The following is a 14,722-nucleotide window of genomic DNA, read 5'->3' on the forward strand; positions in this document are numbered from 1 at the left end:
CAAAAGCATTATACAAGTTTGGGATAGCATGGGAAAGGATTAGAACATATTACAGGTTTTTAGAGCTGTCAGTATCTCTATTTGAGGGTACATTTACATCTTTTGGGTGCATTAACGTGTTATGTTGCATGTTATTGTGCACTACAATAAAGCAGCTCGTATAACGAACGTGCTGAAAATCAAATGCGACAGTTTTTTGTTAATTAAACGCACTACAGCGTACTACTATGCGTAATCAATAAATGCTGCAAACCAGGTGTATTGCATTAACGCGTTGGCTGCCATTCAAAATAAATGGCAATGCTACACAGCAACATGTCACTTCTTGTTAATTCGGACATCTGTCACCATACCGGGATATAACACTGCATGAAGAAACAGACAGTAATTAAAACAGTATATAGATAGAGATATATATATATATATATCTATCTATCTATCTATATCTCGGACATCTGTCACCATACCAAGGTTTACCACTGCATGAAGAAACAGCCAGTAATTAAAACAGTAATATATATATATATATATATATATATATATATATATATATATATATATATATATATATATATATATATATATATATATATCGGACATCTGTCACCATACCAGGATTTAGCACCGCATGAAGAAACAGACAGTAATTAAGTCCCGGTTCACACTTGGGCGATGCGGGAAGGCTGCGAATTCGCAGCCTGTTCCCGCATTGCAAACGCACATCTGGCAGTTCACACTGCCATATGCGATACGCAGGGGGTGTCAATGAAATGTTAACGACACCCCCAGTTTGATCGCATATCGCAGTGCGATCTGACAGTTCGCACAGGATCGGATTGCACAAGTGTGAACCACTGTGCGATCCGAATGCGGCTGGAAAAAAGGGTCCTGTGCGTCTTTTGTGCGGGTGCAGTGCGAATTAATCCATACAAAGTGTATGGCTGAATTCGCATCCGCACATCCGATCGCATGTAATGAAGGAGCAGTGCGCTCCGATTTACATGCGATCGCCGCACTCGCTATAGTGTGAACCGGCACTAACATATATACAGTATAATATATATATATATATATATATTTTTTTTTTTTATTTTATTTTTTAAGTAAAGAGTGGGAAAATTTGGCAGTGCCTGTCAAACTTGCCCGTTAAGTTTAATGGGACCGCACTGCAACTGCGAGCCACATGCTTGGTTCGCGGTTGGGGCACAATGACAATTAAAAAAAAAAAAAGTGTTCAGTAGGAGGTAGTAGCACCTCCTGAATGCCGGTCAGCTGCTGTTATACCACCCTCTGAGCAGCGATCCACCACAGATTGCTATTCCGATGGCAGTAAGCAGTACCGCTAATGTGAAAGAAGACTTACAGTAGCAAGCAATGTACCTGCACTGCAGAGCACCGCAATGTGCATGCTTTTTGTGTAAGGTGCACTGACAGCCTATTCAAGATCAATCGGCTGCTGAAACACAGTGTACCTATATGCACAATAACACTTTGCATTTACACATGTGTATGGTGTGAATGGGCACTAAAACAAAGATAAAGACAGCAATAAAACTCAACAGAGATTCTTATCCTTCCCCCTTCTATCCAAAACCAACAAATCATTTTGATAGGGGTTATAGTTATTAAAGCTGAACCGTGGAGTAAAGTCTACCCTTGCAGTGTGGCTTCTCCGCACACTGAAAGGATCAAATGCTAATTTTTTTGCCTAGAGAACCCTAAATAGCACCTTTACTTACCTTATCCTTTACTCCTCTAGGCTCCTCTTCTCCATGTAACCGCGTCCTCAAAGCTGTGGTCGGTCACACTCTGATGTTATCACATACAATGGAGGACCAGCAGTCTTGCATTGTAAGAGAGGACCACCCACACCTAGGCGCATCGTAGGGAAGAAGAGAATGCCCAGTTGGGGAGGGGGCTAAAGCAAGTTACAATGCTTATTAATGGTACCCTAGCCAAAATAAGCATTTAAGCCTTGCAAGTGGTGGGGTGTGCAAGGGTAGCTTTTTAATTCTGTTTGAGCTTTCTTGGCATTAAGCCTACAAAATGGAGGACATGTTTTTTTTTTCATACACTCAGTGAACTGGGGGGTCCAGGTTGTTACCTCCTACAGACCGCACTGCCTCCGCCCATAGATCGCAAACATAAGAAGCATCTGGTAGATCCCCCACCTCAGGTCTCATGACCGATGATTTCTGAAGGTGAAATTGTGTCAAGCATTGTAACCAATCAGGTTTTTCCATTCATGTTTGTAGGGTGAAGGAAGAGTCCGGTTGCTATGGGCAACCCAGACAGATCATCCAATCATACATCTTTATGGACCTAATAAAGTGTGCAAAAGAAAAGTTCTTGTTGTTCATTGTATTCAATCCGTTTTCCTTTATTGTTGCCAATATAGACCTTCACTCAAATCGTTAACCTATGTATGAAAATATGTCACCCTTCATAAAACTGGCGCATACAGATTTTGTGAAAGAGTCTGATGTGTAAAAGTGGTGCAGCAAGCCCCAAATTCATCTACCTGTCTAGAACTTGTACTTGACTTTGGCACATACTGCACCAGTTTCGCAAAAGCTGTCTGCGCCAGGGCCTCTCTCTCTATGCCCAATAAGAGTTGGTCTTAAAGTGGTAGTAAAAGTTACAAAAAACAAACAGACCCTGCAAGGAAAATGCATAACGTGCTAGTATTCATTGCATACTAGCACATTATGAAAGGCTTACCTTGAAACTAATGCCCCGTACACATGTTCAGATAATCGGACGACTTATCGTTCGCATTTTGTTGCACGATACTAACATCAAATTCAACAATGCGTACAAACCGTATGATTTTTGTCGTACGATTCTGGAAAAGCTTCCTGGTTGCTTAGCTACGTATCAGATGGTGCAAAACAATGGCAGCCAGGCTTTTTCCATGCTATTTTAGTGTTTTTGAGAATGCGCGGTCTTTGTCGATCGATTTTTAGCGGACGCATAGTGTACTGATGAAACGATTGTCGTTCGCGAGGCTGTCGTACGACAGAAGTTTTCCTGTTTGTCCCTTCGGATTTTGTTGGATGAACTGTCGTGATCGGCTGTCGAAAGCTGTGTACTAACGATCAGAGTATCGTGCGATCAGGTCGAAAGCGAGTTTTGTCGTACGATTATCGGAACGTGTGTACGGAGCATAAGCCTTCCATCGGCATGCTGTCACCTCTGCAGAGGCTTCCATCTTCCCTCAGGGTTTGCAGGCTGCGGTTGCTTGAATGGCCGAGCCGCGATGATGTCACTCCCACGCATGCACGCAGGAGTCAGGGCTGTGGCACAGAGCTCTGAATGAACGAACGGCCATTCCTTCAGGGCGCATGCGCTGGTGACATCACCGGTTGTTGCTCCCTAGAATATCTCCTACACGGTGCACACTTAGCAGATATTCCTATATATTTTATAAGCTTACCTGTAGGTTAAAATGAGAATCCTGAGTTTACTACCACTTTAATTAGTTTCACATTTCCAAGATACAAATTGTTGGCTTGTGCTTGCTAACTGTGTGGGGGTTGCTCTGCATGGGTGAAGACAGAGATCCATGTTCCTGCTAAGTTTTAGGCTGAACTTCCACTTTAAGGCTCCATTCACAATTGTACGACACCACCGCCTTTGGAGTGCAACTTGGATATGTTTTTGTCTTTGACCAGTGATAATGGATAACTAGTGCATTGTAGAACATTCAGGCACGACTTTCTTGCAACTTTTGAGGGTTAACCTCTATAGCCCTCAAGTTGCATGAAAGTCAGACCAAAGTAGTGCATGAACTATTTTGAAGTCGGTGCAACTTTAAGTCGCACATTTATGAATGGTTATTATTGGAAAACATGGGGAACCACTTGCCATGTGACTGCTGTGCAAAGGCGCATGACAAGTCGCACAAGTGTGACCATCAGACTTCAAGTGGGCTTTAAATAGAATGACTTCACACAACACATAGTTATACAAATTCCCAACGAGGAAAATAGAAATTCATTTTGTATTGATTTGAGTCTTTTAAACAATGACAGAGAAAAATCCTTTCTGTATCACTTACATGAAGTCATGATGGGTCAAGAAACATTGTAACCAAGGAAAACAAAGTGGGCCCCATAGAAAACAAAGGGGACAGCTGGAATCTGGTTGCTAAAGGTATCAGTTACTATCCAAGAATTCCAACAGACAGACACAAGACCTTTTGTTTTGGGCCACTGTATTGATGTCAGGTAAATGAAAGGAAACCAGGAGAAAATACTCATACAATCAATGTAAAGCCGCTCCAAAGCCCGCCGCTGTGTTCCTCCAGGGACCAAGCCTTTGCGCCACAGTTTATTGAAAGCTGCGCACCACTTCCATGAGGTTAAAGACAACTTTTTTTTTCCAGTAAATGCACAAACATTCCACCCAGCTGCCCTAATGCGTTTTGCCCCCTTTTATGAGGCTTAATCATAGAGCAATTATGATTAAGTTGTGTTGAAACGCGTTAAGTGTGGATTGTGCATGTGCTGGAAAAATAAAGTTGTTTTTCATCTCATGGAAGTGGTGTGCAGCTGTGGATAAACTGTTCTGGAAACCAGGAGAAACATGGGGCTGCTCTTGCTGACCACCTATTCTGGAAAATGAAAGTTGCCTGGCTGTCATTCTGACCCAGTGACTTCAATATCGTTATAGTCACTGATCAGGAACAATTTAACAGACTTGGAGCTTTGACTTCAAGTTGATCACCTATAAAAAGCATGACGCTTAAAAGGATTAAAGTAAACCTTTCCTAGGAGATAGATGGAAGCTGCCATTGCTGACCAACTTCTGAAAATGCTAGTTGCATCGACGGTTATAGTAACCATTGGGATTGAGTGCTTTCTGAGTCAGTGAGCTAGAACAAGTACAGGCAAGTCAGAGGAGAGTCAGAAGTCCTTCTCTATATCCTTCTTCCAGGCCAGTGACTCAATGTTCTGAAACAAGAGTGTCATTGACAGCTGGGGTACTAGTGTTTGCAGAATAAGTTGGAAATGGCAGCCCCCATGTTTAAACAAGAGAGCCAGGTGACTAGAATGTTAAGAAGTGGGTCAAATGGAAGAAAACTAGTGATGTTCCTGATCCTCCAAAAATTCCCCATAAAAAGCATGTCAGAAGCAAAATACAAATGCCCGTGTATACCAACTCTTAAATTTGGTCAGGTCTCTTATTAGTCTTGTCACTCCATGTGTTTCTAGATCAGCTATTCTCAACCAGAATTCTATGGAATTTTAGGGTTCTTTCTGAGGTTGTTGGGGGTTTCTGGAGCTGGGGCTCCCATCTGATGGTGATAGTTCCAGGTCCAGTGCTTCTTAACCAAGCCGAATATTCAACACCAATGATCTTTTTAGCTTCCTGCAAGGGAGTATTCTTTCCACTGACCACCAATAAAAAGGAGCATTCTTCCCCATGACAAAAATGAAGGAGCATTCTTCAGACTGAGCACCAATAAAAAGGAGCATTCTTCCCACTGACCACCAGTGAAAGGAGCATTCTTCCCACTGACCACCAGTGAAAGGAGCATTTTTCAGACTGACCACCAGTGTAAGGGGCATTCTTCAGACTGACCACCAGTGTAAGGGGCATTCTTCAGACTGACCACCAGTGTAAGGGGCATTCTTCAGGCTGACCACCAGTGTAAGGGGCATTCTTCAGGCTGACCACCAGTGTAAGGGGCATTCTTCAGGCTGACCACCAGTGAAAGGGGCATTCTTCCCACTGACCACCAGTGAAAGGAGCATTCTTCCCACTGACCACCAGTGAAAGGAGCATTCTTCCCACTGACCACCAGTGAAAGGAGCATTCTTCCCACTGACCACCAGTGAAAGGAGCATTCTTCCCACTGACCACCAGTGAAAGGAGCATTTTTCAGACTGACCACCAGTGTAAGGGGCATTCTTCAGGCTGACCACCAGTGTAAGGGGCATTCTTCAGACTGACCACCAGTGTAAGGGGCATTCTTCAGACTGACCACCAGTGTAAGGGGCATTCTTCAGGCTGACCACCAGTGTAAGGGGCATTCTTCAGACTCACCACCAGTGAAAGAGGCATTCTTCAGACTGACCACCAGTGTAAGGGGCATTCTTCCTATTGACAACCAATGAAAGGAATATTCTTTCCACTGACTTCAAACGTAAGGAGCATTCTTCAGGCTGACCACCAGTGTAAGGGGCATTCTTCAGGCTGACCACCAGTGTAAGGGGCATTCTTCAGGCTGACCACCAGTGTAAGGGGCATTCTTCAGGCTGACCACCAGTGTAAGGGGCATTCTTCAGGCTGACCACCAGTGTAAGGGGCATTCTTCAGACTGACCACCAGTGTAAGGGGCATTCTTCAGGCTGACCACCAGTGTAAGGGGCATTCTTCAGGCTGACCACCAGTGTAAGGGGCATTCTTCAGGCTGACCACCAGTGAAAGGGGCATTCTTCAGGCTGACCACCAGTGTAAGGAGCATTCTTCAGACTGACCACCAGTGTAAGGAGCATTCTTCCTATTGACAACCAATGAAAGGAATATTCTTTCCACTGACTTCAAACGTAAGGAGCATTCTTCCCACTGACCACAAATGAAAGGAACATTGTTCAGACTGACCACCAATGTAAGGAACATTGTTCAGACTGACCACCAATGTAAGGAGCATTCCTCCCATTGATCACCAATGAATTGGTTTTAGTAAGGGTTCCGCTGAGACCTGAAAATTATTTAACAGGTTCCTCTGGGGGTAAAAGGTTGAGAAAGGCTGTTCTAGAGTCACATCATGATCCAGTGACAATATTGTCACAGGAGGTAGAAAAAGAGGGTAAACAGGTAAAGTTCTGGTCATGTGACAGGGCAGGGTCTCACCTGGGAGCAGAGTCACAGTTTTGCTGTGAAGTTTAAAAAAAAAAAAAAAAAGAAGTCACAGTTCAGTGTATGACCGTTTGGCCGTTTTGTCCCATGTGATCAGCAGTAATCAGGTGACAAGTAATGTTGTACTGGGGATGATCCATGCTCTGTCCTGCTTGTGTGAAACTCACAAGCATAGCCCAGCTGCCGGTAATGTACCAGGGCAGGAGCCCTCAGCCCCAGTTATAGAAGTAAATCTTCTGCCACACGGGTAGGTAATCCATGAGGGGACCTGGGAGAAATCAAACAATAGGTTATAGAGCTGAAATAATATAAATATTGGCTTAAAATAAAGTGTTTTATTACTTACGTGCCACCAGCCCGAGTCCTGGGACATAATCTCCTAGAAGGCGCAGGAGGAGAAGCAACCGAATTCTGTCCAAGAATCAAAAATGTCAGAATGCACAGATCATGGAACATTAAACAGAATCCAATAACTAGAGGACTTTAGGTTTGATAAAGAACCATATATCAAACAATTGCCCCTTTTTAACCTCTTGCTGCCCACAGAACACAAATGTGTAGTAAAAAAAGAAGGTTGGGTTTAACACCCACACACCGCACCTATGCCACCATGGAAGCACAGTGGCCAAGCTGACATAGACAGCTCCCAGGCTATTAATGATCTGGAGCCAGCAGGATAGGCTCCCAATCATGTGACCACTGTGGCAGCCAATCACAGTGTCCTATATGTAAAGCATGGAGCGTCGCTCAAGCTAAAGAGGAAATCTCTCTCTTCTAATCTTAGGATACGGGGTGCTTGCGTCCTGCTATATTCATGCAAGACATCACATGCAAAAGAGTGGAACAAACGTCACTATCCCAGCCAGCCCATTGGAGATAAAGATGGGGAACACTCTCAGCCTACGCTTCTCTGCAAACCACACTCCAACGCGTTTCACACCACCCACTGGGGCTTAGTCATAGAGGTTGTTCATCTTTATTTCACATGGGCTTCCTTGGAGAGCGACGTCCATTCCACTCTATTACAGCCAACCACAGAAGTTGTTTGGGTAGTCCTTCCCGCCACCGGATATAAAGACCCAGTACTGTAATAGGATGTCAGGGCTGGGTGGGAAAGGGTGAAAATAAAATCTATTTCACATCTTAGTGCTGCGGACCTCCATTAGCCTCATTCAGCCAATACCCGACTACACATACATGCTCACGTAGTGGCTCTTTATCATTGCTCCGGTTCGGTTGCCCTTTGGTGACAATGGTGGATCATGCCTGTACAACTGCTTGTGACAAGGTGACATTGCAAGGGCACAGACAGCTGTCACCCTCTGAATATCAAGATCGGGAGTTGGTCATAGTGGCTACTGAACGTTAGTGGGGACGGAGAGCCGTCTTTGACTGCTTGGTCTCTGTGCACGGTCAGCACAGAAATATCAGCCTCCCTGTGACACATACTTTATGTGCAGCATTTTGCCATTAAAGCCCATCCTTCTGTTCCTGCACATACAGTATGTGTGAAAATATAGAAATCGGCGCAACTGTACCAAAAGGTGTGTGTTCTAAAGTGACACATGCATCACCAATTTTTATATTATATATAAAAATATAAAAATAGTACTAAAAACTACAAATACAAAATGCAAAAAAGTGCAGTGCTAAATGATTAGTGGCTTTAATATAAAACAAATTTCTATATTGAAGCCACTAGTTATTTAGCACTGTGCACTTTTTTGCATTTTGTAGTTTTTATTTACTATAATATTATATATATATATATATATATATATATATATATATATATATATATATATATATATATATATATAAAAAAATAAATAAAAAATTGGTGATGCACGTGTCACTTTAGGACACACTTTTTGGTACAGTTGCGCCAATTTTTATATTTTATATTCATTGTATTGCTGCATTTCTTGCAGTTAATTGGCAGCAATTGTAAATCTTTTTCTCTCTTTAGATAGCCCTAGATTTCCCTGGCGCTTGATCCAAACCATTTTACTAACATACAGTATGTTTTTTTACAAGGGTGACAACAGGTTATTAAATAAACGCTGCATTCGTGTGCGTCTTTTATAAATGCCCCCAGTCTAAAAAAAAAAAAAAAAAAAAAAAACACACCCTAAGGGCCCTTTCACACAAGCTTTCTGATCAGGTCCACCTATCAGTTTTTGAGGTAGACCTGATTGGATGATACGAGCACCCCTATGGGGCAGCGGTTGTCAGTGGAGACATCGCCGCTGACACCCACTGCTATCAGACCGATCCTGTCTCCATGAAATCCAGATGGATGGAAATCCAATTTTCCATCCGTTTGGAGGATTGGATGAAAACGGACAGGCGGTCCATTTTCATCCAATTTTCCATAGAGGAGAGCGGGGATCTGACAGGTCTGTCTCTGCACAGTGAGCAGAGAAGGACCTGCCTTCTGCCTGTTCAGCGAGGATTGGCAGATCGATCCCCGCTGAGCAAAACTGAGTCCGCCGAGCGGAAAGCCCATGTGAAAGGACCCTAAAGAAGAATGAATGTAATTTTTGGCTCTCCATAAATTATTGTATAGCTGTGATGGGACTCACTCTGTATATCTGTTGTAAAATGGTGACCGCAGCAAGTAATAGAGGAGGAGGAGGGTCCTGCGTCTCAGCTCTGCGTGTTCCCTGCGGCTCAGCTCAGGGATATCCCGTAATATTGACAAGCTGTGAAATTAGAAAACGTGGGACAGTTAGACAAAATGTAATCATCCTCTGCTACATAACTGAAGGCAAAGAGCAGAGAGGTGATGTATCTCATAGCAACCAGATATCGGGAAATTTTCTTTTATTTTCTGGCAAAAATTTGATATCTGATTAGCTACTATTATTAGTTACACATTTTATTATTTATTATTACATTGGGGTTAATTTACTAAAACTGGAGAGTGCAAAATCTGGTGCAGCTCTGTATAGAAATCAGCGTCCAGGTTTTATTGTCACGCTTAATTGAACAAGCTGAAGTTAGAAGCTGATTGGCTATCATGCACCCTCTTGTTTTAGTGAATAAATCCCAATGTATCTAAAGCCAAAACCTTTTTTTAGCTTTAGATAACTTATAGAAGGAATAATAATAGTTTGTCTGTCACCAGGACATAAAGTAATGAGAAATCTGAAATGTTTCAGGTGTCACAGGATCAGGAATTTAGGAACATTTTCCAATAGGGACTCCAGCTCTGGTGGCAACTGTCTAAAGCAGGGGTCCTCAAACTACTCAAACTCCCAGCTGTTGCGGAACTACACATCCCATGAGGCATTGTAAAAATTCACAGACATGACTAGGCATGGTGGGAATTGTAGTTCCTGAACAACTGGAGAGCCATAGTTTGGAGACCCCTGATCTAAAGCCTAGTACACGTTATAACATGGAACAAACACAATGTATCTGGTGCAAAGGCTTTTTGCTGAATCCGCAGGATTAATATCCATGTACATAAGTTCATGTATTAGTAGTCCATCAGTTGAAATGATGAATAAATCAAAAAACACACACTATCTAATATATATATATATATATATATATATATATATATAACAGCCTTTTGCATTAGGGTGTGCACCCCGAAGCTCAAACACATATGTATACTGTATATACTGACTATGTGAGTAGAGCAGTGGACAGTGTCAGCAGGGCAGTGGATGGTGTCAGTAGTTTTTATTATTTTATTTTTTACAATTTTAGTTTTTTTTAAATATTTTTTTAACATTTTTTAGAAGCTCCATTAGGGGGCTTTGGTGAAACAGCAGGGGTCTAAACAGAGGGACGACAAACAAACACAAGGGCGCACCGGCCTAGTGCATGATCCTTAAAACAGATTTATTACAATGATGAATTAAAATTACTCACTAACGAGTTCTTGATAAAAAGCACATCAAACAAGCATAAAATCCTCAGCATCGAGATCGGGATTCCATCGTCCCCCGAAGCTGTACAGGCTTACCGGTTTCGAGGCAGCGCCTCTTCTTCAGAGCCTCTGAAAACAATGAGGATTTTATGCTTGTTTGATGTGCCTTTTATCAAGAACTCGTTAGTGAGTAATTTTAATTCATCATTTTAATAAATCTGTTTTAAAGGATAATGCACTAGGCCGGTGCGCCCTTGTGTTTGTTTGTCGTTTCACAGTGTATCCAGACTACCCTGGTCTAGTGAGGGGCTGCAAGGCTGAAGCATTAGAAGGTTGCCGAATGATTTGTTCTCATCTACAAGTCGAGTTGGATAGAGGATTGCACCACATTGAGCGCAGGGAATAGGTGCAGAGCACTGACAGTGTACCTTCTTGCTTGTCTAAACAGAGGGAATCTGTGCCACACAGGAAGATTAGGGCACACCCTTTGCACACGCCTATGGGTTATAATCTGTTTTTGTACCATCTCCTTTAGATCTACCAACATGTAGTGCAAGGGGTAGTTTAGGGAAAGGACTCCTTCACATGTTGAAGTTAGGGGGGCAGTAATCCCCCCAACTACTACCCCCCTTAGCTGCAAAGGCAGCAGCTGGGGAGGGAGCAAAAATGCCACGGACACTAAGTTAAGCATCGTATAAGTTGTACCCACAGTTGCTTTCAGAGGGCGCTACCACTTGTCAATCTACTTCTGTATGCAGGTGAATGGGGCCATTCTGCAAGTGCCCCACAACTGCATATAATGCACACTGTTGAGGTGTGCTAGCGCAGGGTCCAAGGGGGTAAAGAAGGCAGTGGAGGAGGCATATCCGAATTGGACACAGAAAGCAAAAAGACAATTCCTAAATTCTATCCAAAACTAGAAAACAAAAAAAGGACAGCTATACAATTTCAGATGGAGTGACTACCTGCAGTTAGGGACAGATATACAGTGCCTTGAAAAAAGTTTTCATACCCCTTGAAATTTTCCACATTTTGTCATGTTACAACCAAAAACATAAAATGCATTTTATTAGGATTATAAGGTGATAGACCAAACACAAAGTGGCACAACTGTGAAGTGGAAGTAAAATCATAAATGGTTTACAATTTTTTTCACAAATAAATATCTGAAAAGTGTTGTGTTCATTTGTATTTAGCCCCCTTTTTACTAGGATCAGAACACACCAGGCAGGTCAGGGATAAAGTTGTGAAGAAGAATAAAGCAGGGTTAGGTTATAAAAAAATATCCCAAGCTTTCAACATCTCACAGAGCACGGTTCAATCCATCATCTGAAAATGGAAAGGGTGTGCTACCAAGACATGGCCGTCCACCTAAACTGACAGGCTAGGCAAGGAGAGCATTAATCAGAGGAGCAGCCAAGAGGCCCATGGGAACTCTGGAGGAGCTGCAGAGATCCACAGCTAAGGTGGGAGAATCTGTCCACAGGACAACTATTAGCCGTGTGCTCCACAAATCTGGCCTTTATGAAAGAGTGGCAAGAAGAAAGCCATTGTTGGAAAAAAAAGCCATAAGAAGTCCTATTTGCAGTTTGTGAGAAGCTGTGTGGGGGACACAGCCAAACGTGTGGAAGACGGTACTCTGGTCAGATGAGACCAAAATTGAACTTTTTGACCTAAAAGCAAACGCTAGGTGTGGCGGAAAACTAACACTGCACATCACCCTGAACACACCATTCCCACTGTGAAACATGGTGGTGGCAGCATCATGTTGTGGGATGCTTTTCTTCAGCAGGGACAGGGAAGCAGGTCAGAGTTGATGGGAAGATGGATGGAGCCAAATATAGGGCAATCGTAGATGAAAACCTGTAAGAGTCTGCAAAGGACTGGAGACTGGGGCAGAGGTTCACCTTCCAGCAGGACAACGACCCTAAACCTACAACCAGAGCTACAATGGAATGGTTTACATCAAAGCACATTCATGTGTTAGAATGACCCAGTCAAAGTCTAGACCTAAATCCAATTGAGAATCTCTGGCAAGACTTGAAAATTGCTGTTCGCAGACGCTCTCCATCCAGTCTGACAGAGCTTGAGCTATTTTGCAAAGAAGAATGGGCAAAACTTTTACTCTCTATATGTGCAAAGCTGGTAGAGACATCCCCAAAAAGACTTGCAGTGAAAGGCGGTTCTATTCTATTGACTCAGGGGGGTGAATACAAATCACTCCACACTTTTCAGATATTTATTTGTAAAACATTTCGAAAACCATTTATCATTTCCCTTCCACTTCACAATTATGTGCCACTTTGTGTTGGTCTATCACATAAAAGCCCAATAAAATACATTTATGTTTTTGGTTGTAACATGACAAAATGTAGAAAATTTCAAGGGGTATGAATACTTTTTCAAGGCACTGTATAATTGCACATGGAGTGACTACCTGCAGTAAGGGACAGATATATACAGTAATTGCACATGAAGTTAGGGACAGATATCTACCCCAAGACAAGTGGTTTGCATCCGGGGGCGATCATCTGTCTCTAGCCACACAAATTATATATATATAATGTATGTATGTATGTATGTATGTATGTATGTATGTATGTATGTATGTATGTATGTATGTATGTATATATATATATATATATATATATATATATATATACACACACACACACACACACACACACACATACACACACACCTTAGTGCCAAGTTACCCAATTCTGTCCAGCCTTTGCCCCATAATAAATTGAAGAATGAACTGTAGTAAAACTAACCTGCCAACATCCAAGGCAGCCGCCAGGAGCCACGGCTTCCAGGATTTCTGACCCCATACAGCTAAGCCTGCCACTGAGCAGTAGGTTAAGGTTCAATGCATTAAAACATTTACCATGTCTGGTACACTATTAGGGCTCATTGACACTAGTGGTTGGGTAAAGAGAAGGGAGGGGGGGGGGGGGTATAAAAAAAAAAAAAAAAAAGGAAAAATCAAAAGGTTTTCTTCATTTTAGGCTAATTTGTATTCTGCTACATATTTATGGTAAACAAAATCACAATAGGTGTATTTTGATTGGTTTGTGCAAAAGTTATCGCATCTACAAACTAGGGAAAAGATCGATGTAATTTTTCATTTTTTTTTATTTATTTTTTACTAGTAATGACGGTGATCTGCGGCATTGCGGCGGACAGATCGGACCCCTAACTGACATTTTTGACACTTTTGGGGGGGACCAGTGACATTACTACAGTAATCAGTGCTAAAAATATGCATTGTTACTGTAATAATGACACTGGCAGGGAAGGGGTTAACACAGGGGTGATCAAAGGGTTAAGTGTGAGCCTAGGGGAGTGCTTTCTAACTGTATGGGGGAGGGACTTGTGCAATCAAAACAGAGACCTGTGATCCTAAGGATCACAGGAGCTCTGTGTTCATTCCAAGAGAGAACAACAGTCTGCTGTGCTTACAACAGCAGATCATCATTCTCTCTCCACGGGGAGCGATTGCGGGTGCCCGGCGAACATCCTGGCTGCCGGCCCCGTTGATCAACTTCACCGTTGCCTAATGGGGATGCACGCGCTGAGGAGCACATCCCGCGAACCGACGTACCTATAAGCCGGTTCGCGCAGCTGAGCCAGCCTGCCGCAGTATATCTGAGGCGGGCGATTGGCAAGCGCTTAAGGTGTGGCGCGATTTTAACGCGACTTTGCTGCGATTTTGAAAGCAATGGCTATGGCTCAAAACGCAATAAAATCGTGGCAAAGTAGTGCAGGAACTTCAAAACGCACTGATATGAATGGGACTCATTGAAAATAATGGAAAACGACTTGTCACACGATTTTGCGGTCCAAAATTGTGGGACATGTCGCACTAGTGTGAAAGGGGCCTAATAATAAACCCGAGTTGCAGCACACCGCAACGTACAGTAACGCACTGGCAGTCTATTCATTTGTATGGCGGCCTTAATGCAACCC

General features: G+C 42.7%; 1 protein-coding gene and 1 long non-coding RNA gene across 3 annotated transcripts in view; one reads left to right on the forward strand and one right to left on the reverse strand.

Annotated features, from left to right (window-relative positions):
• The first annotated feature begins 5,467 nt into the window (after nucleotides 1–5,467).
• On the forward strand, nucleotides 5,468–6,504 carry LOC309565862. Its single transcript, XR_014225841.1, has 3 exons — nucleotides 5,468–5,624; nucleotides 5,841–5,903; nucleotides 6,461–6,504. It is a non-coding gene; the product is annotated as an uncharacterized lncRNA (long non-coding RNA).
• A 140-nt stretch (nucleotides 6,505–6,644) lies between these two features.
• The window catches only part of PEX16 (peroxisomal biogenesis factor 16), a 36,324-nt gene continuing 28,246 nt past the window's right edge, over nucleotides 6,645–14,722 (reverse strand). For both annotated transcript variants that reach the window (XM_082271090.1, XM_082271089.1), the window contains 4 exons: nucleotides 13,528–13,600; nucleotides 9,453–9,572; nucleotides 7,214–7,278; nucleotides 6,645–7,135 (listed from right to left, as the gene is read on the reverse strand). In XM_082271090.1, coding sequence (XP_082127216.1) covers nucleotides 7,077–7,135; nucleotides 7,214–7,278; nucleotides 9,453–9,572; nucleotides 13,528–13,600 — 317 coding nt within the window. In that variant the 3' untranslated portion in view covers nucleotides 6,645–7,076. The remainder of the gene's footprint in view (nucleotides 7,136–7,213; nucleotides 7,279–9,452; nucleotides 9,573–13,527; nucleotides 13,601–14,722) is intronic.

The sequence above is a fragment of the Pelophylax lessonae genome, assembly GCF_965119305.1.
Source record: "Pelophylax lessonae genome assembly, chromosome: 10".
Classification (NCBI taxonomy): domain Eukaryota; kingdom Metazoa; phylum Chordata; class Amphibia; order Anura; family Ranidae; genus Pelophylax; species Pelophylax lessonae.